General features: G+C 32.7%; 1 protein-coding gene across 2 annotated transcripts in view; it reads right to left on the bottom strand.

Annotated features, from left to right (window-relative positions):
- Positions 1-12,518: 12,518 nt before the first annotated feature.
- The window catches only part of TLL1 (tolloid like 1), a 222,240-nt gene continuing 208,697 nt past the window's right edge, over positions 12,519-26,061 (bottom strand). For both annotated transcript variants that reach the window (XM_008000210.3, XM_008000212.3), the window contains 3 exons: positions 25,741-25,954; positions 18,582-18,832; positions 12,519-17,360 (listed from right to left, as the gene is read on the bottom strand). In XM_008000210.3, coding sequence (XP_007998401.1) covers positions 17,226-17,360; positions 18,582-18,832; positions 25,741-25,954 — 600 coding nt within the window. In that variant the 3' untranslated portion in view covers positions 12,519-17,225. The remainder of the gene's footprint in view (positions 17,361-18,581; positions 18,833-25,740; positions 25,955-26,061) is intronic.

Genomic DNA, 26,061 nt, shown 5'->3' with positions numbered 1-26,061 from the left:
TGCGAAAATCACAAATTCAAATTTAAAAGCGTAAACAAGAGAAACTCTTAAAAGGTAGCAGATGGAGAAATTATAATTAAAAAATACTCAAACATTAAAATAAATCTCCTTTACTCATGAATATTCCAAAACTTTATATTTCAGGGAATTCTCTTACTCTCAACCACTTTTTTCTCTCTCTGCTCCGCAAAACTAATATACAATGATTCTGCTGTCTCAACTCTTCCCTCCACTCCTCTTCTTCCAAATTCCAGATATTTTATATGAATGTATGCACATATAACCACATGCACCAACAGATATTTTACAGATATACATATAGAAATAAATACAGATATAGATATATAAAATTTTATTATAATTTATATATACTGATTTTTTTTTTTTTTTTTTTTTTGAGATGGAGTTTCACTCTGTCACCCAGGCTGGAGTGCAGTTACATGATCTCGGCTCACTGCAACCTCCGTCCCCAGGGTTCAAGTGATTCTCTTGCCTCAGCCTCCCGAGTAGCTGAGATTACAGGCATCTGCTACCATGCCTGGCTAATTTTTGTGTTTTTAGTGGAGACGTGGTTTCACCATATTGGCCGGGCTGGTCTCGTACTCCTAATCTCAGGTCATCCGCCTGCCTCAGCCTCCCTAAGTGCTGGGATAACAGGCATGAACCACCACTGCCCAGCCTATATATACTGATTTTAATGCAATATTTGTTTAACTTAACATGATGCACATTATAATTTCCAGCCATAATAGCCTAGCATTCTATCTCCATCCTGAAAATTTGAAATTACTTATACTAAGAAAAAAAAAATCTGAGGTTAACTCTTTTTCTGTCTTCTAATATTTTCTTTCTTACTCTTAATTCAACCACAAAAAATAATCTGCTTACAAAGATACACAAAATAGGGAAAAATAAACACAAGAGCAATTGGTGATAAAATGAAAATAGAATATGAGAGAAGAGATATAAAATGGAGCATGGAAAGGAGTTAATTTTATTATAGACAAAGAAAGAACAAATTAACCTTGGCCAGGGCCAGGGAAAGGAAGGTGAGTATAGCAAGCATTCTACATTGCACCTGCCTATCCCCATTTTTCTTTCCAAGTTCCCCTTTGGCACCAGGATGAAAACTGTTGCAAAACTCATTGCTCCTTCGGTGAAATCATTTTTAAATGAGTATTTCTAAGTCTTTTCTATTAATTAAATTGGCATAACACAAGAAAAGAGACTATGAAATGAAATAATAGCCTTAAAAATGATACTAATAAGCTAAGCTGGATTTTAGCTAGCACCTAAGATTAAAAACAAAGGTAAATGTTGTAGATTATATAAAATTAAAGTATTTTAGCCACATTTAATTAAAGGGTGTTTCATAATATTGTGCCATAAAGAAATGTAGTTAGTGTGAAAAAAATAATATTTTTCAAGGATGATTTTTTAGAATATTCTAAACATTTTTAAATTATTTGAAAAGTGAAACGTGATAGTTGCTTTAAACATATATTTTCTTATGTATTTCATTTCAAAATATTCTCTTTAAAATCTCATTAGAAGTTTTCAGAAATGCTAGAAATTACACAAACCAGCTAGCAAAACAAACAAATGAAAACCAGCTACAAAAAACACAAAACAACAAAAAACCCAAAAACGAAAACCAAACAAGTGCCTGAAAAGGGATGTCCTTTCTTACTTCCTCCACCCACTACTGCCCTCAGCTGTTTGGAATTGACCTAACATTTTTCGAGGGATTTTCTTTCTCACTGTATTAATTAAAATGCTTATTTTTCAGAGGATTATTTTTGATTTGTTGGGTTTTTTTTTTTTTTTTTTTTTTGGCTTTTGTGATATTAAAGACAGCTGGTGTGAAATGGTCTCATAGCAAGAATTAGCACTTAGCTACAAATTGTATGATAACAAATGCAGTGTTTCTCTTGTTTCTATTTGGCTCAGAAACATGTTAAGGAATATTTAAGAAAAGGTAGTGGGAAAAAAACTAGAAAACATGAGGATCTTGGCTTTAGACTTGTGCTAGATGACAACAGCATGTGTTTACTACTAAAATTTCTCTCTCATGAACCCTGAGAAGCAAGTAGGAAGGGAAATTTAAATCCTACCACTATGTCATTTTCCAGGTCCAATAAATGGTAAACATCTATATTTAGTAGACTAGCCATAAGCAATGCTTTCAAACTTTTATTTTGTTTTCATTGTTTCCTGGGATTGTGCCACAAAGGACATCTTCATTTGGTAACTTCCACTTGAAATACATCAATACCCCAATTAAAATAAAAAGAAAAAAATGCCAATTACTAAAATTAAATCTAACAATTTGAAATTCAACAGCTCTTTTTGTGTTGAAAGTTCTTTAGAAAATTTAAGGTGATATTACAGTAGTGAAAGTCACAAAGATAGTGTGGTAGGCAACCATGATTGATGCTTACCTGTATAATCCCTTTCTTTTGAGTGTGGGCTGGACCTAGTGAGTAACTTCTAGCAAATAGAATATGGCAAAAGTGATGGAATGCCACTTCTGAAATTGGTTATAAAAAGGCTGTGATGTATATCTTGATTGTTGATGTATATCTTGATTGTTCTCTTTCTGTCTCTTGTTCAGTCACTTCTATGAAAGCTACATGTTGTGAACTGCCCTTTGGAAAGATACTCATATCTAGGAACTGAGGAAGGTCCCTGTACAACAGCCAGTGAATAACTGAATCCTGCTGACAACTACATGAATAAGGCTAGAGATGACTTTTCCCCAGTCAAGCTGTCAGATTAGATCACTGGCCCAATAGACACCTTGATTGGGGACTTCCGAGAGACCTTAAGGCAGAGGCACCCAGGTTGTATCACCTTATTTCTAATCTGCAGCATCTGTGAGGTAAAAAAAAAAAAAAAACATACTTGTTGTTGCTTCATTTCAGGGTAATTTATTACACAGTAATAGATAACTAATATAGATGCCAACTGCAAATGTATTTGGTATTTTAGGTGGATATCTGTTTAGAACCTATTCTTATCTCTTTTCATAACTTAGCATACTTTCTGGGCTACAAAATTTAAAACTACATTTCCTAGAATTCCTTGCAAGCTGAGGTTTTGATTGAACATAATTAAATTCTGATAGAAGCAAATGTGTGAATTTTGGAAGACAAAATGAGGTAGAAGCCATCTCTCTGCTACTGCTTTCAGCTCAGCAGCTTGGTCATGGGTCTGTGACGATTTTCTCCAGCAGTGTTCCTGGATCTACTCTCCAGTTCTGAGGGTATCAGGAGGCACTAATAGCCATGAAAATCTCTTTATATTTGCAACAGCCATGTGTTCTTAAACCTAAAAACTCAACAGACAGTCTTCTGAGTTTCTGCCTTTCAGACTGTGGCAGTAGCACATTCTGTAGCAATTCTCTAGTAGGTTACTTTTGTGATCTCACAGAGACAATACTGGTAGCCCCTCTACTCTTTTCACAAATACATGAATTAATTCTATTTTTGCTTAAGATATCATACATAGCTTCTAATTATTATGCTGAACTCAGACTCATGCTTTTCATACTTATAAAAAGCAGGTGCTTTATCTATTGGGTTTTTTCCAATATCCCTTTATTTTTAATTTTAATACAGTTTATTCAAGCAAGGGATAATTCATGAATTGGGCAGCACCACGAGTCAGAAGAGCTTCAAGAGCTCTGTTCAGTAGTGTGAGCAGCAAGATCTGATAGTCCAGAAACAAAAGCAAAGTAGAGAAATCACCTGACTGACTACAGCTAGGCATTGGCCTTATTTAGGCATGGTGTGATAAGGCATTTACTTTACCTGGGCATGACCTGATCAGGTGGCTTTTAAAAATTTGTATTTTTTAATTGTAAACTGACAAATTATAGCCATATATATTTATGGAGCACGAATTGAGGTTATGATTTATGAATATGATGCACGTACAATTAAATCAAGCTAATTAACATATCCATTACCTCAATTTTTCTTTTTTCATGGTGAGTATATTTTGTGATTTTGATTTTGAAATGTACATTACATTATTACCTACTATATACACCATGATGTGTCATATATCTCAAAAAAAAACTATTTCTATTTCTTCTGAATAACTGAGATTTTGTACTCTTTGATCATAATCTTTATATTCTGCCCATCCCATCCCACTCCAGCTTCTGGTAACCATCATTCTACTATTTTTTTTTTAGTTTGATTTCTTTAGATTCTACATATAAGTGAGACTATGTGGTGTTTGTCTTTCTTTGCCTGGTTTGTATCACTTGGTATAATATTCTCTGATTTTACTCATGTTGTCACAAATGACAAAATTTCTTTTATAGGGCTGACTCGTATTCCATTGTGTATATATACCACATTTTCTTTATCCATTCATCTGTTGATGAATATTTAGGTAGATTTCATAACTTGTCTATTCTGAATAGTCCTGCAATAAACATGAGAGTGCAGATATCTCTTTGACATAGTGATTTCAAATATTTTGGGTAAATACCCAAAAGTGGGATGACTGAATCATATGGTAATTTTATTTTTAGTTGTTGAGGTACCTCCACATAGTTTTTCATGATGACTGTACTAATTTACATTCCCACCAACAGTGTATAAGGGTATTTTTTCCTCCACATCCTTACCAACACTTCTTATCTCTTGTCTTTTTGATACTCACCATTCTAACAGATATAAGGGGCTATCTCATCGTAATTATAATTTGCATTTCCCTAATAATTAGTGATATCTCAAGAAATTAGGAAAAAAAATGTACCTTGATGCAATAAGGGTCAGTTATGATAAAGCCACAACTAACATTATACTCAATAATGAAAAATTAAAACTCTTTCCAATAAGATCTGGAGCAAGACAAGGAGGCCCACCCCCACTACTTCTATTCAACACAGTATTTGAAATTTGTGCCAGAGCAAATAGTCAATAAAAACAAATAAAAAGCATCCATATAGAAAAGGAAGATGCAAAATTGTTTCTGTTTGCTAATGATATAATCTTATATAGAGAAAACTCTAAAGATGTCAGTAAAAACTTGTTAGAACTAATAAACAACTATGGTAGTGTTACAGGATGAAACATCAACACAAAAAATAGTAGCATTTCTACACAGTAACAACAAAGTTTCTGAAAAAGAAATGAAGAGAACTACTCCATTTACAATTGCTACAAAAATTAATATACTTAGGAATACATTTAACCAAATAGATAAAAACTAAAATAGGCAAATGGGATTACACCAAAATAAAAAGCTTCTGCACAGCAAAGAAAACAATTGAAAGATTGAAGAAACAACCTATGGATTGATAGAAAATGTTTGTAAGCCATATATCTGATAAAGAGTTAATATCCAAAATACATAAGAAACTAAGGCAACTCTATAGAAAAAAAATATAGTTTGATTAGGAAATGAGAAAAGGGCCTGCATAGACATTTCTCAAAAAATATATACAATATCTATTTATATTTTTATAAAAGACTTATGCATGGTCACCTTATGTAATACTCTAGCATGCAGTTAATTTGGCTATATTAATAACACTTAGTAGCACTAAAAATGTGTATTAATTGCTTCCTTTTTATCACTAATAATCTCTTTTTCTGGCACAGTTCTCCACCTCTAGACAAAATTTTAATTCTTAGTCTTTTCATTTGACTCCACAAAAGCAAGACTTCCTTCAATATTATTCATTTCAGATGAATAGAGGTATTTAATAGCTCTCAATCTATGATAAAGTAGGTTCAGGTTTGCTGAAGATTAAGGTAGAATAAAAATGGAACTTGTTTTCATCTCAAACTTCGTATCTCTGAATTTGCAAGCTTACCTGTTATACTGAGATCCTTATCATTCATTTCAGAAATTTTAAAGGAACAAAATACCATTTTGAAAAAATAAATTATTAAGTGGAAGTAAAATATGTACACATTTAGCATCATTCTTCTGTATTAAACAACTCTTACATTACAGATTAAATTATAGGTTGATAAGCTAGTCCTTAATTTAATTCAATCCCATTTCAATTCAATTCAATTTAACCAATCTATAAAGGAGGTCCTTTTAGTGTGCAGTTCTGTGTAAGTACAGAAAAAATTTTAATTCTTAGTCTTTTCATTTGACTCCACAAAAGCAAGACTTCCTCCAATATTATTCATTTCAGATGAATAGAGGTATTTAATAGCTCTCAATCTATGATAAAGTAGGTTCAGGTTTGCTGAAGATTAAGGTAGAATAAAAATGGAACTTGTTTTCATCTCAAACTTCGTATCTCTGAATTTGTAAGCTTAGCTGTTAGTTGATAAGTGACTTATCTTTTCATACAGGTAGCTTAAGGTAGTTAAGAAAAATACTTGCTTAAAAACTGAAATATAAGTTTTCCTTATTGCTGAAAATGTATTTGAGTTGCTATAAAATGACCTTAGCATCTTAACCCAAATTTGTTTTAAAATACACATGAGACAAATTGGAGAAAGAGAGAAGAGAGAAGTCTCTTTTTTATTCTAAAAAAGTAATTTCACAGTTTTGTAATGTAACCAAACTAAACATACTTATAAAGAAAGAAGGATAATGATAACATATTTCATCTTCATTGTTACAAATGACAATCTCTTTCTGTATTAGTCATATGGTTTATTAACTTCATATCAGTGTTACTCAGAAAATATTCCAGATCTTAAGGTGACAAGTACTCATTTTTTGAATTATATAAATTTTAGCATATTAGATTAGTTCAACTTAATTTAATTCAATCCCATTTCAATTCAATTCAATTTAACCAATCTATAAAGGAGGTCTTTTTAGTGTGCAGTTCTGTGTAAGTACAGAAAAAAAAAAATAGTATCTACTTGCTTTTGAGGATCTCAAATCATTGCACAGAAAAAATATCAACATAAGAATAAATGAAATCAGCATGACAAGTAATTTGGGGGTATCCTGAGAAGTGCACTCAAGATAATTTGCAAAACCTTTTCTGTAGTGCTTTCTAAAGCATATTATCTCATAACAAAAGCTATATATTTAACACACAATATAGTGCAAAATTGATTTACCTTGCCTTTCTCCACAGAATTACTTAGAGGAAACTGTAGCATAAAATGCATATTATCTTTATAATTCATAGATCACATGCTAACAGAAATCTTCTATAATAGCTGGCATTTGGAATATTTTTCTCATATTGAAGTACAATCCTGATCTCATTAAAATTAATAAAACAGAAAAAACACGACTAAAAATGATTTATAAATTTATCAGTTTAATAATGTTCCTTGAAGTCAGTATAATCCTCTGTAGAAGGCTAAAACTAAGAATAACTCAAATACATTTTTATTTCTGGATTCTCATTTGAGTTGTTAACTGTATTGATTGACTGAAAATTATCAGGTTTTTAAAATCTTTTTTTTGTATCTTAGTAACTACATCATTTGTTGTCCTTTTTCTTCTAATACACGATAGTGCCTTTAGGATATGAATTTCTTGTAATTTTTCAAAAAATAATTGTTTAAAAATATTTCCAATTTTCCTACAGTGTTCTGTAATTAGATATTTAATTGAATTATGGATTCAGCGTTTTGTGTCAAGTACATTTTGGCAAAGATTAACAGTCAACCTCTGCTCAGATTCACAGCCCCTCACTCTGCATCAAGAATGATCTAATACTTGGATAGTAAAAGTGCAACATAAAATGTTGCTTCATTTTTAACAGGTTCCTTTCTATCTGAGCATTTGATCCCTCAAGTCCTAGCTCTGTTGGAAGTTTAAGGATGCCTTAAACATAGAATTATTTTCCTTTTAAAAGTTTTAACCCACTTTTCTGTATATTCCTAATGGAATATATTAGTTTTAGGCAAGCTGCTCTATTATAACTCTAAATAGAAATCAACAAAATTTAATCAAACTGCATAAAATCATGCACTTAATGGGAAAGTGAATGGCTTTCCTTGCTTTTAAGGTAGACAACTTTGAACATATTAGCATTTAAAATCACACTAAAAAGAGTAAAATGAAAATCTGAATTTATGATTACTGTTTACATTTAAATACAATTTATATATCTACCCCTCTTTAAAGGGAGTGTCTTCATCACAGACACCGTGTGATCTTGGAAGTTATGTGTTTTATATTCAAGATTCCCGTCTGTAATATTGGAATAATAATACTTATCTCACAAGGTTATTGTGCACTCTATAAATGCTGAATCTGAATTAAAAATCTACATACACATGAATTATAATATTTTATTTTAAAATCTCTTGAAAACATTTTTAAAAAATCATAAATCATGTTGTAAAGAAGCTAAAGGGGAAAAAAGAGAAAGAAGAGAAGGAGAAGATTGGCATTCCTAGCTGGCAATTTTTTTATAATTTATGGTACATACAAATGTTTGTTTTTAATATAGCCAAATATTTAATTCTTATGATTGTGGATTTATTAAAATTGTGTAAAGGTCATAAATACATAATGTACATTTATATTCTAATATTATGTCATATTATATATACCAATTGTCTATTTATTGCTCCTCAATCTAAATATGTTTTTCATTGCCTGCTGTAGAAAATGGAGCTGGTCCCTTTGAACAATTGTCCTTTGCTCTCCTGATATGAAGCTGCGTCAATACAGAACAATGCAGGATGTTGCTGGAGGAAGGGGCTTCTCCTCCTAGTTCTGGTGTGCCTCTCTGTTTCTCTCAGCAGGCTCTGGAAGACTGCACAGCTTCCCTGTAGCCCAGCTACTGGAGTTCAGGTGACTTCCTAAAACCAGTTCAAAACGAGAGTTTTTCTATACCAAGGAATTAAATTTATGATTAATGAAAAAGAGCATCTGAAAGTGTTAGACTCAAATACTTATGCAGAATGTTTGCATTTTGGATGCATTACTGGTTACATTCTTGTCAGCAGTGTGTAAAAGTTTCTGTGCTATACATCCTTGCAAACACTTGATAGTGTTTAAGACTTTAGTTACTAATGCAATAGATGTAAGTTAGTATACTATTATTTAAATTTGAATTTTCCAAATAATAGCAATGTCAAACATGTTTCATCCATTTTTTTTTAACCATTCTGCCTTCATCTGTGAATTTCTTGTGTGTATCCTTTGCACATTTATCAATTACATTGGTTGCCTATCTTTTCTTTAAAGGATCAAGTGGCATTTTAGGATTCCTAGGTCAACAGACAACGTCTTCAAGTCTTAACTTTTCTTGCCAAAAGGCTAACAGTCATTTTATGTATCATTCTTAGGTCGTGGAGTGGACGTAAACAGGCAGTGGGCTGAATTTGATTCACGGGATGTAGTGGATGCAAATAGGCAGTGAGCTGAATTTGACTCACAAGATGTAGATTGCCAATTCCTGATCAACGGGGTTGTTTGTATCCTATTGAATTTGAGGGTTTTAAAAATAATCTGGTTTCTAATCCTTTGTCAGATATATATCTTGCAAATACCTTATATCATACTATCTCTCTTACTAAGATCTTAATATCCTCAGATTATCATCATGAATTACATTTTTATGATTTTGATAATTGTATATATTTTGAGGCTCTAGATTTACATTCATCAAAATTTTTTAAATGTTATAGATGCATTGTTTCTTTTATCATTGGAGTTGCTAATTTTATTCCAAATAGTCTCTTATGTCTAAAACAACATCAGCTATCATAAGTTTAAAATATGCCCAATACATTTTTTCACTTTCAGCTTTTCTCATACTGTTTCACAAGCATCTTTTCTAAAAGCTGAGAGGTGACACTTTAATCCAATCTGAATATACCTTTTCTTAAATTGGAAATTTTAGTGTACTTACATTTATTGCCATTACTAGTGTATTTTTTATTTCCTCACTTATAAAATGGGGACAATAAATTCTAACTCACATGTCTGTGAGAATTGTATGAATTAATATCTCAGACACTTAGAAAAATGCCTGGAAGATGTGTTTTACATTTTAAATATTACTTATTACTGTCTTTTTACCATCTTATTTTGTGCTGTCCATGTTTCTCACTTTTTCTATGTCTCTTAATCTTCCTTTTATAAAATCCTCAAGATTTATTATTTTTATGCTATCTTTCTCTCTCTACTCATTTAGAAGTCATATATCCTACTTTTATTCTTTTGGTTAGCCTACCATTTTACCCTGAACTTTTAACAAAATATTAAAGTAATCCTCTTCTTAAACACTACAAAGGCCTTAGAACTTTTCAACTTCAATTAATCCTCTCTAGTTGTACATGATATTATATTACTGTTTTATATGTACTTCCACTTTCTTTTAAAATTATTCACTAATATTATAATAACTTTAACTATAACAAGATAATTAACATTATTTTATAGTAGTAAATAACTTAAATTGACACATAATCACCAATCCTTGAATAACTAATCCTTCTTGCATATCATATAGTTCGTATTTGTAAGTAGTATTTAACAGGGTATAAAAATTTAGGTTGACAATTATTTACTCTTGATATCTTGAAGACTTGACTTCACTATAGTCTGTATTGGAAAGTCTGCTATATTTCTAAAACTACCTTCTTCTTGATGATCTGCCTTTTTCTTTGATTAGTTTTAAGACTTTTTAACTTTGTATTAATCAATTTCAGTACTATGTGTCTAATCTTTATTATTATGTATTTAGCTTTAAGGGCAGCTTTATTTGTATGTGTTTTCTAAGTGCAGTCTTATTTTTGTGTATTTTTTGAGAAATTTTTTTTTGTTTCCCGAATGTGAGGATACATGTCTCCCAAAAGTTTCAGGGCATTTCAGATATTTATACTGAATATTTTATTCTCCTCCATTCTCTATATTGTCTTCCTCTATAACTCCTAAAAATACATATTGAACATTCACATCTACTTCTCATGTCTCTTAAAATTTACTTTTTCATCTGTTTGTTTCTCTGTTGCGTCCTGTGATTCTTACGTGCTTCCACTTCATAAATGATATCATCAACCATATCAACTACATTTTTTATTTCAATTACTGTATTTTTTCATTTCTGCAAGTTTAATTTATTTAAAAATCTACTCGGTATTTTGAAAGTGTCTATAGCTTTTCCACATATTTCCATTTCATTTCCTTAATCATTTTAATATACTTTTCTTTTCACTCTACATTTGATCATTTCAGCATTTAAAATTCTTAAAAGTCTAATTCTGTTACTTATTATTTGGGATTACTCTTACCTGATCTTTCCATAGATTTTTCTGAATTGTGGCATCATATTCTATAAGCCGTTATCTGTGTGCATAATATGTTGCCTAGGTTGCAGTTATGTGCTTCCAAATTCTTTTGTATATATACACGTGTGTGTGTGTATGTGTGTGCATGTGCGTGCATGCATGTGTATGCGTGCTTTTCAGAGAGCTGGGTATTCTAGGGACTTTACTCATCTTTAAAAAAATCACTCGTTGACTTGGAAGGGAAGCAAATAGTGAGACAGTGAGGTATTTTACTGTACTGCAATCACACTATTGGTGAAAAACCTCCTTTTTCCCCACCAGTTAGGTCTCATTGACTGGAGATAGTGGGTTAAAAGTATTTCATATTTAGAACTACAATTTGTCAAGTGCTGCTGGTGCTAGTATTAGGTATCTCTTTTTATAAAACATATTGTTTACAAAAAGCCCCAATTGTCCAGCCTGAGATTCAGTAATTTATAAATTAAAAAATAAAAGTAATACATGCAGAGAAAAACTTATTTTTATAGGACAACTGAATTTTTTAAAATGCTCAAATGCAGAACCAAGGATGTTTATGTTGATGCTAGTCTCAAAATACAAACCACACAATTTGACAAAATGCCCCCAAAAGGCAGTAGAATACACATGTATGTTTTGTTTTTGAAATTTCAACTTTGAGAGGTTACTTTACATTAGTGCTTATCTCTTTAATATGTAAACTTCACGAGAGCAAAGATTGCTGCTTTTTTCTTTTTTATCTCGAATTCATAGTACTTAGCATGGTATGAAGTATATTAGCGGGCATTAAGCAAATATTTCTTCAGTGAATAAATGGAATAAATGAATGAGTAAAATACATTGTTGTGCTATGTGTTTTGGTTTAAAAATGGCAAAACTTATTATGAGTGACCTTTTAGTCTCAGGGAATTCAAACACAACTAATACACATATAGTAAGTATAACAATTGAAAACTTTATGAAAAATTTTTCATAAAGAAATGTTTCATAAAGAAACATTGAAAAATTTATGATTCCCCAGGAAAATTTTCCAGTAATTTACTTTTAGTCTCAATTGTAGTTCCTTCAGGAATATCCACTAAATAATTTTTAGGGGAGGCTTACATATTGAAGGCTTACTATCTATAATCCTTTCACTTTGTACTTTCTGGGCAGTCTTTCTGTTTAAATATTCTTAATGTCATTCCTTAAAGTAATTCCTCTTACACCCCTATTACCACTGTGACATCACCACTGTTTTTAATGTTAGCTATCACTTTTTTTGTGGCACTAATTATAACATAAAAATATTACAAGGGAATATAGATGCACTTTTATATTTTGATGGAAATTTATTGTATTTAGCTAAATTTTTACAGTTGCTCTTCAAAAAAAACTAACAGAGCTTTCAAATGATAATGCAACTTTTTCTTTCTTAGATTTGTTGTATAATTAAATATTATGGCTAAAATAATCATCCTATAATATTATTCAATAGAAGAAGCACCATTGAATCTATTTTTAAATATGTAATTTGCAAAATAGACTGAAGCATTGAGCACATGTTTAAAATAGTGTAAATCAGTTTAGTAACTGTCATTGCTATTTGTTTTCAGATGCAAGTATGCTCTCAAAATTTGATAGTTGAGCAAAAATAAAATGTTATATAAGTAACTTTCCAGATATAAGGACAACACAGACAGACAAAATAAGATCAGAGGGACTGGTGAAGCCATTAGCTTATATTCATATAGAAATATAACAACAGAAGCAATGTCAGTATTTACTCATATACCTCCAACCTGGCAATAAATAAAGATAAGTCCTGATGCTGGACCTTCTAAGTGCCTCAATCTGCGTAGAGTTTAATAAATCTCTTTTCAACTGCTTTTTATGCAGACACATTTCCACCTACAAGTTTTTTGAAGTTAGAAGTTGATATTCATGGTATTCATTTGCTGCTTAGAATATTGGATGAGAAGGAGGTTATATATAGTGAAGTGTGTTCACAGCCTTATAATTCCTTTGTTTTCATCCTGCCTGGGTACTTGCATTAGGGTGTCATAACTGGAACTAGAGTTACGTGGCCAGCTTGGTTTCAGGTTCAATATACTGGAGAGAGGGAAAGTTAGGCAGGTTGGAAACTAGACAGTGAAAATGTAGATGTCAGAAGAAAGTTTGGAGACGAATAATGCTATTTCACAAAATATCAGAGCCAGCATTCCCACTACTTGGTTCCTAATCTAATGACAAAGTTTCTCAGTTTTATAACAATAACATAAAACACCAACAGCTAAATATTCATTGGAAACCAATTACCATGCATTGAAGGATAAAAACTTTCAATTCATTCACCGGCCACCTTTTTTCTCTTTTTGATAAGTTCTTATTACACATTTGTTGTTGTAAAATAGAAAGCATTACTGCAACTCAAATTATATATCTTTAGGAGGCAGTTATATTTTCTGCTTTCTTCCTTCCATACCTGATTTAACAAGTGGCATCAAAAATTTTCCATAAGGCAAGTCTTATTCTTATTAGTAAATAATAGTTTCCAAATATTTGATAACTGTTTTAAGTAATTTATAATTTCACACAGGGTTATACTCCTTCTAAATCTACATAAATATATAATTTAATGTTTCTTTTAAAAAATAAATTTTAACCTTACAAAAATAAAATTAGTTATTTGATGCTTTTAGAGATTTTTCTACATGGCAGAACAAAATTTGATATTTGAAGCTTATCACCAAAAATACAGCAGTATTACAAACCAACTAGAAGAGGCTAAGATATTTTAAAACAAAGTTAAGCAGAATTTGAATCTCATACTGTGACATATTAAAATGAATCATAGATAGCAAAAATCCAGCCATATAGGAATGGGATACTTGAGGGTTTTGGAAACACAATTGCTTCTCATCCATTTCTTTTAAAAAGTTATTTTGTCCATTTATGTTAAGTCACCATCTCCTGAATAAACTACAGTTATATTCAAAATTGACTTTTAAAAATAATTTAATAAAATCAAGTGAGAACAGTGTTTTTTTCTATGTATAGTCAGAGAGGACAATATGGGAGTTAGGATTTTGGCAAATATAAAGCACAACCAATATACTGATGTAGGGTGGAAAATAATTTAAAAAATTAATTTAATAAAATGGAGCAGTAACTAACAATTATTAACAACACAACAATGAAGCTGTTTGTATTTTCATTTAACAACACATTTAAGGCAAATGTTGAATTAATATAAAAATAATATGCGGTAAACTGATATTTGACATGATACAATAAAAATTAATTTTCATGTTGAAGACCTAGTTATGACAACATCTCTGTGTGCCTTCTAAATACCTAATTTCTCAGTTGTGCACAGCATAGCTCACCGTGGCCTAATAAGATATCAATCAGAATATCCAGAATATTTCTTAATATAGACCAATACATTTCCCCTATCGCATCAGGCAAAATAATTTAATATATTTATTTTCACAAAAGGTTCATACTAACTCCAAACTGTAGTTTATTTTAAATTTCTAGTACTAATTCTGATTCTTAAAAATAGCTATCATTGATATTCTAAGTTTCATGCTGTTCTCAAAAAGAACAAAATGCCTATCTTGAGAGTTTTACTCTAATTCACCCCTAAAATTTACTTTATATGGGAAAGTTTCACCATAAAAAATCTACTATTTATGTAGGTCAAGATTGATTCTACTACCTTTGTAGAACAAGCAGAGACTCTTATATAAGATAAACTGGGTTTCAACATCTAACTTTACACTGTGACTCTGGGAAGGTTAAATAAATTCTTTGAGCCTCACTTTCTGAACTGCAAAACGAGAATATGATGGCAGTCCTCAAAGTGCAGCATGGAATTTAAAAAGAGCTAGTGCACATTCCTAGCACAGGGGTAGGAGTAGTATAGAACAGTATAGGTGTTAATGTTAATGATTTTTTCTCCTCTTTCCCATTCCTGGCATATTTTGGCTAAGTGGAGATTAGTGAGAAAATATGGAAGAAGTTACTGGAATGAATCAGCTCTACTAACAGGCTCATCTACATTGCAGGCAATAGTTATACATTTTCAAAGTAACATTCAATAAGATCAAAGCGTTGGTTTTAAAAATGTATTTACATTTTACAATTCATATGCAAGAAATATTTTCAGGGCAACAATTTAAGAAAAAAACAGATAAGCTACATCTGTGTGTATAGTTTAATTTTGTAAAACTGAAAGAATATACCCAATTGTATTCAATGTTGTATGCTCATGGACAGGTAACAGAAACAAAGCTACCTCATACAGTAATCTATATTGACATCAAAATAGAGTTTCTCTAGAGGAAAGAGCCTTTCTTTAATGGGATTGATCATAATTAGAAGTTCCCATTATTTGTCCATGAAACCTAAGGAAGGTGCTATTTCAAATGGAATTCTAGTAGAACTTGGCACATACATTTTAACTTTTCAACCATCCATTATTTTTTTACCTCTTGTAGTGCCACTCACTCAGACAATCACACATCTACATTCATTAATTTTAAAAACACACATGCCTTTAAAGCAGAAAATTCATCCTCAAATTACATTTTCTACAAAAAAAAGCAGGACACCGTATTTATATCCAATGCTTCAGTCATGGAAATGCATTTTCTTCAGAGAGCTGTTAACATACACTCTTATGTTCAACATTTCAAAAGGTGTGTTTTAGGAGGATCTGTTTGATCATGTGCAAGAATTCTAAGGCATTATAAGTAGTTGTTCCACAGGACAAGGTTGCCCTTGCAATGATATACTCTTGATATATTTGACAAGTCTTTAGTCTTCAAATGCCACCAGCCATAGGGAGACATTCGTAGTCTACAGGTGGGTTGGCTCAAAGGTCAAAAACTTGTTTAAAAAAAAGTTTATGGAATAGCACCATAAGAAGTCTTTCAGAAACAAACATTTTTTTCCAGCATTGCATTTTGAAAAAATGAATCCCAGGAAGAGAAAAATGAAAGAGATCTTTCAGTTCTCACAAGACCTACTTCTGCTTCATTTCATTTTTAAAAAATAGATTAACCATGACAACATCAACAATAATAGCTACAACAATAACAGATCGACAACAAAGGAAAGACAATAGCAGCAGCAGTAACTTGAGTAATGAACCATCCAGACAGTCATTCAGAAGAATCCTGCTCACACCTCTTCGGCGTTTTCTCATAAGGTTCATAAGACATCACAGGCTTCTTGGATTTGGTGTGAAAGGCAGCACTTCCAAAAAAAAGAACTAAGTTTACCATTTCACTGGACATTTTCCGAGACAAAGAACTGATGTCTAGAATTTAACTGCAATAATAGACGCCACTGACATTTCAAACTCATCAAAATGTAAGTACACTAAAGTGGTCTCAAGATCATTTGTGTTTCAGAGGTTAAGCTGGCCTGCAAGTGGAAATAATGAAGCTGAAATATCCCAGTTTCCAAACACCAGACACACACATACACATGGAAAGTACAAATCACCCTCAAAAGACTCCCATTTCACATCACCTTACATGGATCTAGTTTACACTGTATCCAAGATACAAAGTCAGCAATTATCCTAAGACAACCAGAATAGTGTTTCCCAGTTTATGACCTGCAAGATCATTTTATGTCCCCAAATCTTGACAAATTGTCAAAAAGAACTCTGCAGGGTCACAACTCGTGAATTAAACTGTCTGAATTGTGAGGCATCTATTTCAAGCTGTGAACAAAAGCTTGTAGAGTCTTCCTTGAAGTATGTGATGCCCTTTCACCAGCTTTATTAATACCATCAAGCATGGAGTTCAAATATCCTTGTAATGCTGATGAAGGTTTCGCTGGAAACTTCTCTTTTAGTACAAAGATAATTCTGGTCTTACAGGGATTTTTTTTGTTTGTTTGTTCAAACTCTTTATATAAAACATTTGTGTTAATATCTTCAGTTTTTTTAAAAAAAAATATGTCTTCTCTCCATTATGCACATTCCTTTGTGTTCTGACAGAGGTTTTGGTGTTATTTTTTGGTATGTGTGGTATCTGGATATCTTATGCTTTTGTATCTTATATGAAATCCCTTCTTGTTGATTGTGTCATCAGTGTGGAAATGAATTAAAACTGCATCTCCAATTGAATAAATCTCTTCTGGGGGCTGAAGGAAAACAAAAACAACAAGCAAGTAAACAAGCAATAAAACGAATCACTTTTTCTTCAGTGTAACGCATGTTTGGGAATACTTTTCTTTGGAATATAATTTATTCCTCCCAACAACCTTGGAGAGTAGGTGTAATCTACTTCTTCACTTTATAGAGGAGAAAATGGGATTCAGAGAAGAAAGTGACATGCTAGAGCTCACGTGGCTAGTCGGTGATGTAGCTGAGCTCTGAACATACATTAGATTTTCTAAGTTCTGGGCACTTTTCTCTCTAGGACTTGAGTGTTTTTTCCCTAAGCTTTTAAGCCAAGTTCTCTTGATTTGCAAATCAGTAAAGTGAGGTTTAGAGAGTGTAGAGATACTAAATGTGTTTCAGAAGCTGCTCTGAAGCAGAGTCACTTCCAGAATCCAAATCGTCCAGTATTTCTTGTTTTAATAATCTAAGCATCAAGAACCTTTTTCGTTACATTTCAGTTGTCATTTGGGCAGGAGTTCAACAGTATTACTGAAGCAATAGCTACTGGTAGACATTTGAAAAACTGGGACCAATATCTTCAGCACAAAATATGTATTCAGAAGACTATAAATATATAAATATTCATGCAGTGAGTCCTGGGGGAAAAACACAGAGAAAACCTTAGGTTTTTCTTTTCCTTATTTCTGATGGTGACCTCTTCTGACCTGTACCTGGCACTCTGCACCTGCACAAGTGACACTCTGCAATGGAACAGTATCTCTGTAGCATTGCCTGTGTACACACACCAGTGGCTGACCTTGCCACTGCCGCCAAACATATTTGTTAAGAAGAGAATGTGAATTAGAATGGTGTGCATATTCTTTTTTTCCTTTAAGCTTTAATTTAGAAACGTGACAGAATTGTCTATGGTGTGTGTTTAAATACGCTGCTGTTAGATTAAGTATTTAAATATTTATTGCATAATAAGAAATTAGAACATGGAGAAGTGATAAGAAATTATACTTACTGATTTCATCAGTTTCACCTGATATTCAGGCAAATTCATTAAAAGTGGAGAATTGATAAGGGAAGAGACATGTTATAATTTGTCAAGCCATTTATAATATGATGTAACCTTATTTATTTATTTTTTTTTGTAAAAGCAGTAAAAGCATTACCAACTTGTGAATGGTACATATATCAATCATGAATCAATAGGCATCTTAATGGTGTCTAGGGTATCCTATTGGTGGTATATTTACCCCGGATCCACAGAATCGACCAAGCCCCACAGCTGTTGAATCGAGACCATCAAAGAGCTCCACATAGTCATAGCCACAGTCTGCTTCTTCTTCCACTTCAAACGTCTGGAAGGATAATTCAAGTCGAGAGCCCCGTTCTGATACTAACAGCCATTCACAGTCAACCTGCCCCGGGTAGTTGTTATCCCCAAACTGAGCATGTGAGTACAGATCTCTGGGTTTTGATTCTGCTTTCAATCGGCCGCCACACTCTGCCCAGGAAAGAAAAATAAAACGAGTAAAGTCAATGGGCTTTAACGGGTCCAATTTAAATTTCAGTGCAGTTTCAGTGTAGCCTAGCCATTGTCTAACTTCTGTTTCTACTTCCAGTATCAGTTATGTTTTCCATAACTGAAGAGTCAGATAGTGTCATGAGTGCCCACCCAGGCCCCAGACATGGACGGCCTGGGTTGGAATCTCAGTCCCAATGCCTGCGGGCCCTGTGACTCTGGGTAAGGGATGTCTTTGAGCCATGTTTTTCTCAAGGATAAAATACAGATGAAAATAATGGTACCAATTTTAGTGAGGTTTCAGAATTGAAAACATGAAAATCACTTAGAATCTACCACTTAGTAACTCAATAATTTTAAAAATTGCAATACCTAATACTGTCTCTAGTCTCAAATAACTATTTTCATAGAGAAGACTCCAGAGTATTAACTCAAGTTTAATCGTAACAATTTAAGAAGCCCAAATGCAAAGAAGTGAGAAGTAACTTAAAATTCAACAATAGATATAAAACTCCTCAGCGTGTGTTTGTGGTATATAGAACTTTCTATATAGAATATATACAATAGTAGTATTTTACTTCAATAGAGATATTTATCTCACTTGATGGGGAAAAACCTACATATATCATTAATTATAATTATCTTTGCAATTCTCAAATCTATCCAACGATAGTCTGTGTTTATTACAAGAAAAAATAGTAAATGCTCCTCACAGCTCCTTTAAAAAAAGATAAATTAATAAGCTTGGGCTCTACCAGATATTATCGAGTGACCTTTGTCACTCAAGGTAAATACACCAACGAAATAAGCAAGTGTGCGTAAAACATTTTAGTTAGTATAATTTAGAAAATAAAAGGTTTCAAACACTCTTCTCAGGAACAATTTGTAGTCAGAGCCCCAAAACTTTTCCTTTTTTTGAGAAGAGCTCTCGCTCTATCATCCAGGCTGGAGTACAGTGGTGTGATCTTGGCTCACTGCAACTTCTGCCTCCCAGATTCAAGCAATTCTCCTGCCTCACCCTCCCAAGTAACTGGCACTACAGGTGCTCACTACCACATGTGGCTAATGTTTTGTAGTTTTAGTAGAGGTAGGGTTTCACTGTATTGGCCAGACTGGTCTTGAACTCCTGACCTCAAGTGATCCACCTGCCTTAGCCTCCCAAAGTGCTGGGATTACACACAAGAGCCACCGCACCTGGCCAGAGCCCTAAAACTTTTTCATTATTGGAGATTAAATAAAGGCGGAGAGCCTACAATGCCCCACCAACCTATCCAAGCAAGTATGGTGGTTAGGAGGGAGATAAAAGAATGGGCTATGAAAAGTGTCAGGAGAAAGTAGAGTTTCTTGCTGTCCCTGTTTGTCAAGGATTGAAAGAGTTTCTGGGAAGCAGGAGTTTCACTGCTAAAATAAGGAACATCCCAGAAGAAATCCAATGTGGTAAAATCTGGAGAAGCAAAACCACTGGACAGCCAAGTACAACTGTAACACTGTCGTGGTAGTCTGTGACCAGATATTCCTTCGTGAAGATGGTTAGGCAGCTGAAATTCTAAATTGGACTTTTCAGATTTGTATATAGTTTACCCATATTGTGGTTTGGTGATTTTTAAAAAACAAAATGTTTCTGAATTATGGGTGTTGAACCCCTTGTCTGAATTCATGTGTGCCCAAGCAAATCTATGGGCGTTGTCGTAAACAACAGCAAATTCAGAGACCTTTATGTGACTAACACGTGAAGGAACTTCCAGCTAGGGTTCCAGTTACAAGAATGACTTCCCCATTAGGCTGTGTTACACGGTGAATGCAAATGTCCCTCCGTCTTCTAAATGGTAGATGAGTATCTCACACAACCTACTGACAGAGGTGCCACTATTACAAATGTATTTATGTGAGGAAATATTCCTGAAAGCTGGAATACAAATTACCCTTGGGATTTTATGTCCCAAGTCCCACAAACTGGAAGCCAAGCATCCTCCCGTTCCCAGTATGGAGCTTTTCTTATCTCAGTAACTCCAAGAATTATTTGCCCCTTCGTGGGATGAAACTCCCAGTCAGATTGCCTGGCTGCAAATCTGGCTCTGTTCTTTACCAGCTGGGAGACTTTTTTCCACAGTTTCATTTCTAAAAAGGGAATCATACATAGTATTCACATCATAGGGTCCAGATGAAGAGTGCATAGGTTCATATATGAAAAATGCTTGAAAGGTGCCTGGCATAGTAAAACCTATATAAACTTAAGCTACCATTATTATTGTTATTATTTTCCTATGAGCACATGTAAATGCCATCATCTGTACTCTAGGATCCACTCAGGTATGAAATGAAAAACCCAGAAAAATGAAAAACAATATAAAGCACTATTAATCTTCTATTAGGAAGGAAAAATTCTACTTTTGAAGGCCAGTAAAATATTTTGTGAAAAATATTTCTGAATTCAACATACAAATATGTAAATCAGTATAATCTCATTTACAGATTTTTAAAAATTCTACCTCTTCTCCAAGTTTGAGTATTGACTGATATATTTTGTTTTCAGCTTTTTAAACTAGCTTCAGCACTTGCATTACTTTTATTCCACAGCCCAGGAAGAGCAGCAGGGGAGGACCTGGAGAGCTGGTGCAGGCAGCCTTTTGTGTGCCTGCCTCATGGATATAAGGCAGCATTACAAGGACCAGGATCCAGAAGAAGCAACACTCTGCCAGCCACAACTTGAAACAAAAATCAAGGAAGAATTAAAGAAATTAAACAGAAGAGGAAAAACGACTTCATAGAGGCTTTATGAATCTGAAAATCACAGGAAGGTGTCTTTATGGGACTTTATTAAAAACTTCTAGAAAAACGACCTACATTTAAAAACAAATGCCTTAAACTGCATTTAAGGACAACAAGAAGTTCCGCGCCCCCCGTTTTTGCGTCCGTTTTCTTTTCTCTGTTGCAGTGCACACCCTCATTTCTGTGGATCACTGCTCAAACGAATAAACCTGGACTTAATTTCTAACCGTGACACACACACACAAACACACACACACCCTATGACAGAATTCAGTCCACAGGAATTAATGTTCTAACCATCATTCACTCACACACACACACCCCCCATGACATAATTTAGTCCACAGGATGAATTTGTAAAGAATGAAATGAACATTTGAATGCTATATGCAAAAGAGGTGTGATTTTATTAAACTGTAATTACTGTTGCACCAACCTATAATATGTCCTGAGAAAATTCCAGAATACAATAGGCAGCCTGAGGGCAATTGCTTCTGGGTGTTTTCCAGAATCCTCCTGGCCATTCAAGCAATGGTCAATAGGTCCTTTATTGTAATAGATCACTTTAAAAGATGACTTTTAAATATGGTGAACACATTTTCATCAAAACTACCTATTCATTTACCAAGTCAGAAAAACATAAAACCAGTTATTTACCATGTTGGCAATAGCATTTTCATATCATCTAAAGAACAACTGCCAAAGCAGTTCTTACAGAATTCTGAGAAATGGAAAATGAAGCTGAATAAGAAAGGTAACAAGGAGGGAAGAGAAGCCTATGGTGAACTTCATTTTAATTTGGAAAGACAAGTTTGTTTATTTCCTGGTAAAGTATTAAACTCCAGGAGAAATCTTGTAATTTGACCTATAAATGCTTTTAGTGAGCAATCCAGTTTAATTGATTTAGATCAAAATAATTTCCTTTCCAAAGAGTTTAATAATATATTACTTTATTTTTAAATGTCATTGACACAAAATATGATGTTTTATATTACAGAAAAGAAGTCCCAAGAGACAATACTTTGATTTTAAAAATTATTTTCTCTCCATGTTTCTCCCGTTTTTCTGTTTTGTAGCCAACACAGGAATTTTTTTATTTTTTATTTTTACTAAAGATTTGCTCCCTTTAATTAAGTTATTTAAGGCTGGAGGAATATCATTTGTTACCTATTACAATAAATTTGGAATTCGAATTTGAGCAAACTGTCAGAGGAAAAGAAAAAAGAACTCTTTTCAATTAAGTCCATTTTCCGTGGACTTGTTTTTTTAACTTCTAAAGAAAAGCAGCCATAATTACATATTACATTTCTAGTCACCTAGTTTTAAAATTCATAGTGTTAGAAATTTCTCTTGTTCATAAAATTAAAATTGTATACAAAAATATAAATTTATCTAAGCAAATGAAACTATATACTGAAAGGATCCATCAAAAATAGCTAACCATATTCTAGAAGACAGTAAATAATGAATAAATGCTTTATACATGTAGCAAAGGCTGACAGATATGGTACTGGACTTGGCTGTCTTGTCAGCAGAAATTGAAAGATAAACTGAAAATCATAAGTTTAACTTATCAGACTGTAAGCTGTCAGTAGACAGGAATTCCTTCTATTGTCTTAAAAATTCCCACACATTTACATTGTCCAAAGCAGATGCAAAATAAATATTTGGTGAAAGAGTAGAATAAATGAACCTGTTAAAGAGACTTTGAGGAGAAACAAAAGCAGACTTAAATAAGAGTATTTCAACATGTATGATTACTAGAAAGTAATAGAAAAAAAGAGGTCTACCAGAAAAATTCCAACCTAGCTGAAAAAACAAACAAGTGATATCAAAAATTCTCAGAATAATAAAGGAACAGGAGTCAGGGAGTTGGGACTCTAATTTCAACTATTACTAACTTCTTGTGCTATTTCAGTTACCATTATATTTTTTAGCCTTAAATTTCTCATTTCTGAAATGACAGGGCAGGTTTAAAGAATATCCATGGCCTGTTTTGCCTAACAAATTGTGATTGGGGTTCCTCACATGGTATCTGAATTGTTGTGAATGAAACAGGGAAATAAAATGAGCCTAGTCACTTACATACTTTGAAGAGATTTGCTTAATATTTCTATAAAGAAGCATTCAATCTTCACCTTATAAGAATGATACTTTTATATTCATTTTCTTCCTAATCCAAAAGTTTTACATGAGAAAATATTACTATAGTAGGAAGTACATTATCTTTGGAGACAATCAGAATTAGAATAAAACCCAAGCTTTGACACTATTTTAGAAACTGCAAATTAATTGTCCAGATTTTCACTGGCTTCATTTGCAAAATGAGGATAATAGTATCTATGTCATACAGTTCTTTTGAGGATGCAATCTATCTAAAGCATGTGTGTAAGACTAAAATGCCCAGTGCATTCTCTACCATTGGATCATAATACATGACCTCTATTAAGATAAAATTAGATCCTCTTAGGGAATGTTCATCATAATACAAACACTGCAAATGGCATGCATGGGAAGAAGTCATGCAAATTAGGGAGGTATGGAGTTTACTGCTGTAAGTAACCTTGGGATTATTATTTTACAGATGAGAAAACTGAGATCCAAAGAAATGATCTTTTCAAAAGTTTCCTGCTAGCTAAGGGTTCACTTGTAGCAGGAACCCAGATGTACTGACACACTGGGACATAATAGAACCTCAGTTATCCTGCTTACAAGGGGTAAAAAGAGACAGCATAAAAGTAAGTTTTTATAAAAATAAATAAGAAAAAAAAAGACAATCTTAAAATACTATATCATCAATTATTTAAACAGTTTTGACAGCACATTTTCACACTACATTTTTGGAACCTATGATGACGATATTTTCCAGAATATGATGAACTTTGTGCTATCAGTGAAACATTGATTAAGTAATAGGATTTTATTTTTCCACCCCTTCATTAGGTGACAAATTATAAGAAAAATATTGAAAGAGTAAATGCCCAATGTGTGGAAAATCTCTCATTAGCATGACATTTCTCTGGTCTATGTAAGATTTTCCTCGTGTGTAATATTTATATTAATCATAAGAAGTAATTAATTTGTATTATTGATAGAAGACAAATGATTACTATTATTAATCAGATTACTATTCTGACAATATCTTTATCACGGACTTCAGTATAAATCGAATGTTCATAATAAAATGAGTGGAAAATAATGTTAGATAATGGAATAGCTAAAATTATGAATTACAAAACAAAGTGAAAGAATAAAAACAATCAGCAGAAATTCATGACAAAATTTCACTAAAATTATTTCATAGATGAATTTGTACATTTTTATACTGTGTTTTCCAAGACAAATTTCTCCCATGTATCAATCATTTATGCATCAGCAATGCCACTAGGTGTCAGTACAAGCTAAATGACCAGCTAATATCTACATTTAACTCATATATTGTCTTAACTGAATGAAAAGTGGACATTCTCTAGATATTTTATGGAACATATAACGAAACTGTCTCCAAACTATAAATAACGTTACTCTACATTTTTGTCTAAAATTTTTCATATTTTTTCTAAATTAAATTCTATTTATTTAAGATTCCCAGAACAGTTAGTTGAAATGTGTAAGAGTAAATTAGAGCGTAGGATTAGGCAAAAGATCATGTTGCATACCAAATAAACAAAGGAAAAATAGAGGCTCTGTCAAACAGATCAGTCTTAAACTTATTTATAAAAATATATTAATGTAAAATCTAGCTGATCAGATAGGTTATTAGATAAAACATACATTTTTAATATCAAGCCATAGATTTCTATCTGTTAAATATAACATAAAAATCAAACTGCTAATGTTAATATGAAATACATTATATGAATATTTCGGTACAGTTCTACTTAAACTGCACTGACCACAAATCAGGCAAAAGCTATTGGGTCTTCCTAAATGCTCAAGAACTGCGAAGATCTTTAGGTAGGATGCTGTGTGGTTCTGCAAATATTTCACAAAGTGCTTCAATGAAATTTCATCTGCTATGCTTGGAGATTTATTTACAATCCTATTATTGAACCAAATTCACCAGAAGAGAAACCTGGATCTTAGTCCAAAAAAGAGAAACACGACTCGAATTTGCTGACCTGTAGAATGTGTGGCTTGAAAGCCTTTTCTTTGAACAGATGCATCAGAAACAAACCGAACAAACATTTTATTTCCAGTAGCCACAAGGGGATCTGGTATCTTGTTGCCACATAGTCGTCCAAGAATTGGTGACTTTTCTGTTTCTCCATCAAATACTTCTAAGTGGTCATAAGCACATTCTTGATGCTGCTCAATCTCAAATTCACTAAATGCCTTTTTTAAAAAGAAGAAATAAAATGTTTTTAAAAAACCAAATCACTCAAAATGGGATAATTTTGGGGACAGAAATACATATTAATAAAATATGTTCAGGGCATACT

The sequence above is a fragment of the Chlorocebus sabaeus genome, chromosome 7 (assembly GCF_047675955.1).
Source record: "Chlorocebus sabaeus isolate Y175 chromosome 7, mChlSab1.0.hap1, whole genome shotgun sequence".
Classification (NCBI taxonomy): domain Eukaryota; kingdom Metazoa; phylum Chordata; class Mammalia; order Primates; family Cercopithecidae; genus Chlorocebus; species Chlorocebus sabaeus.
This window is presented reverse-complemented; position numbering and strand designations above follow the sequence as displayed.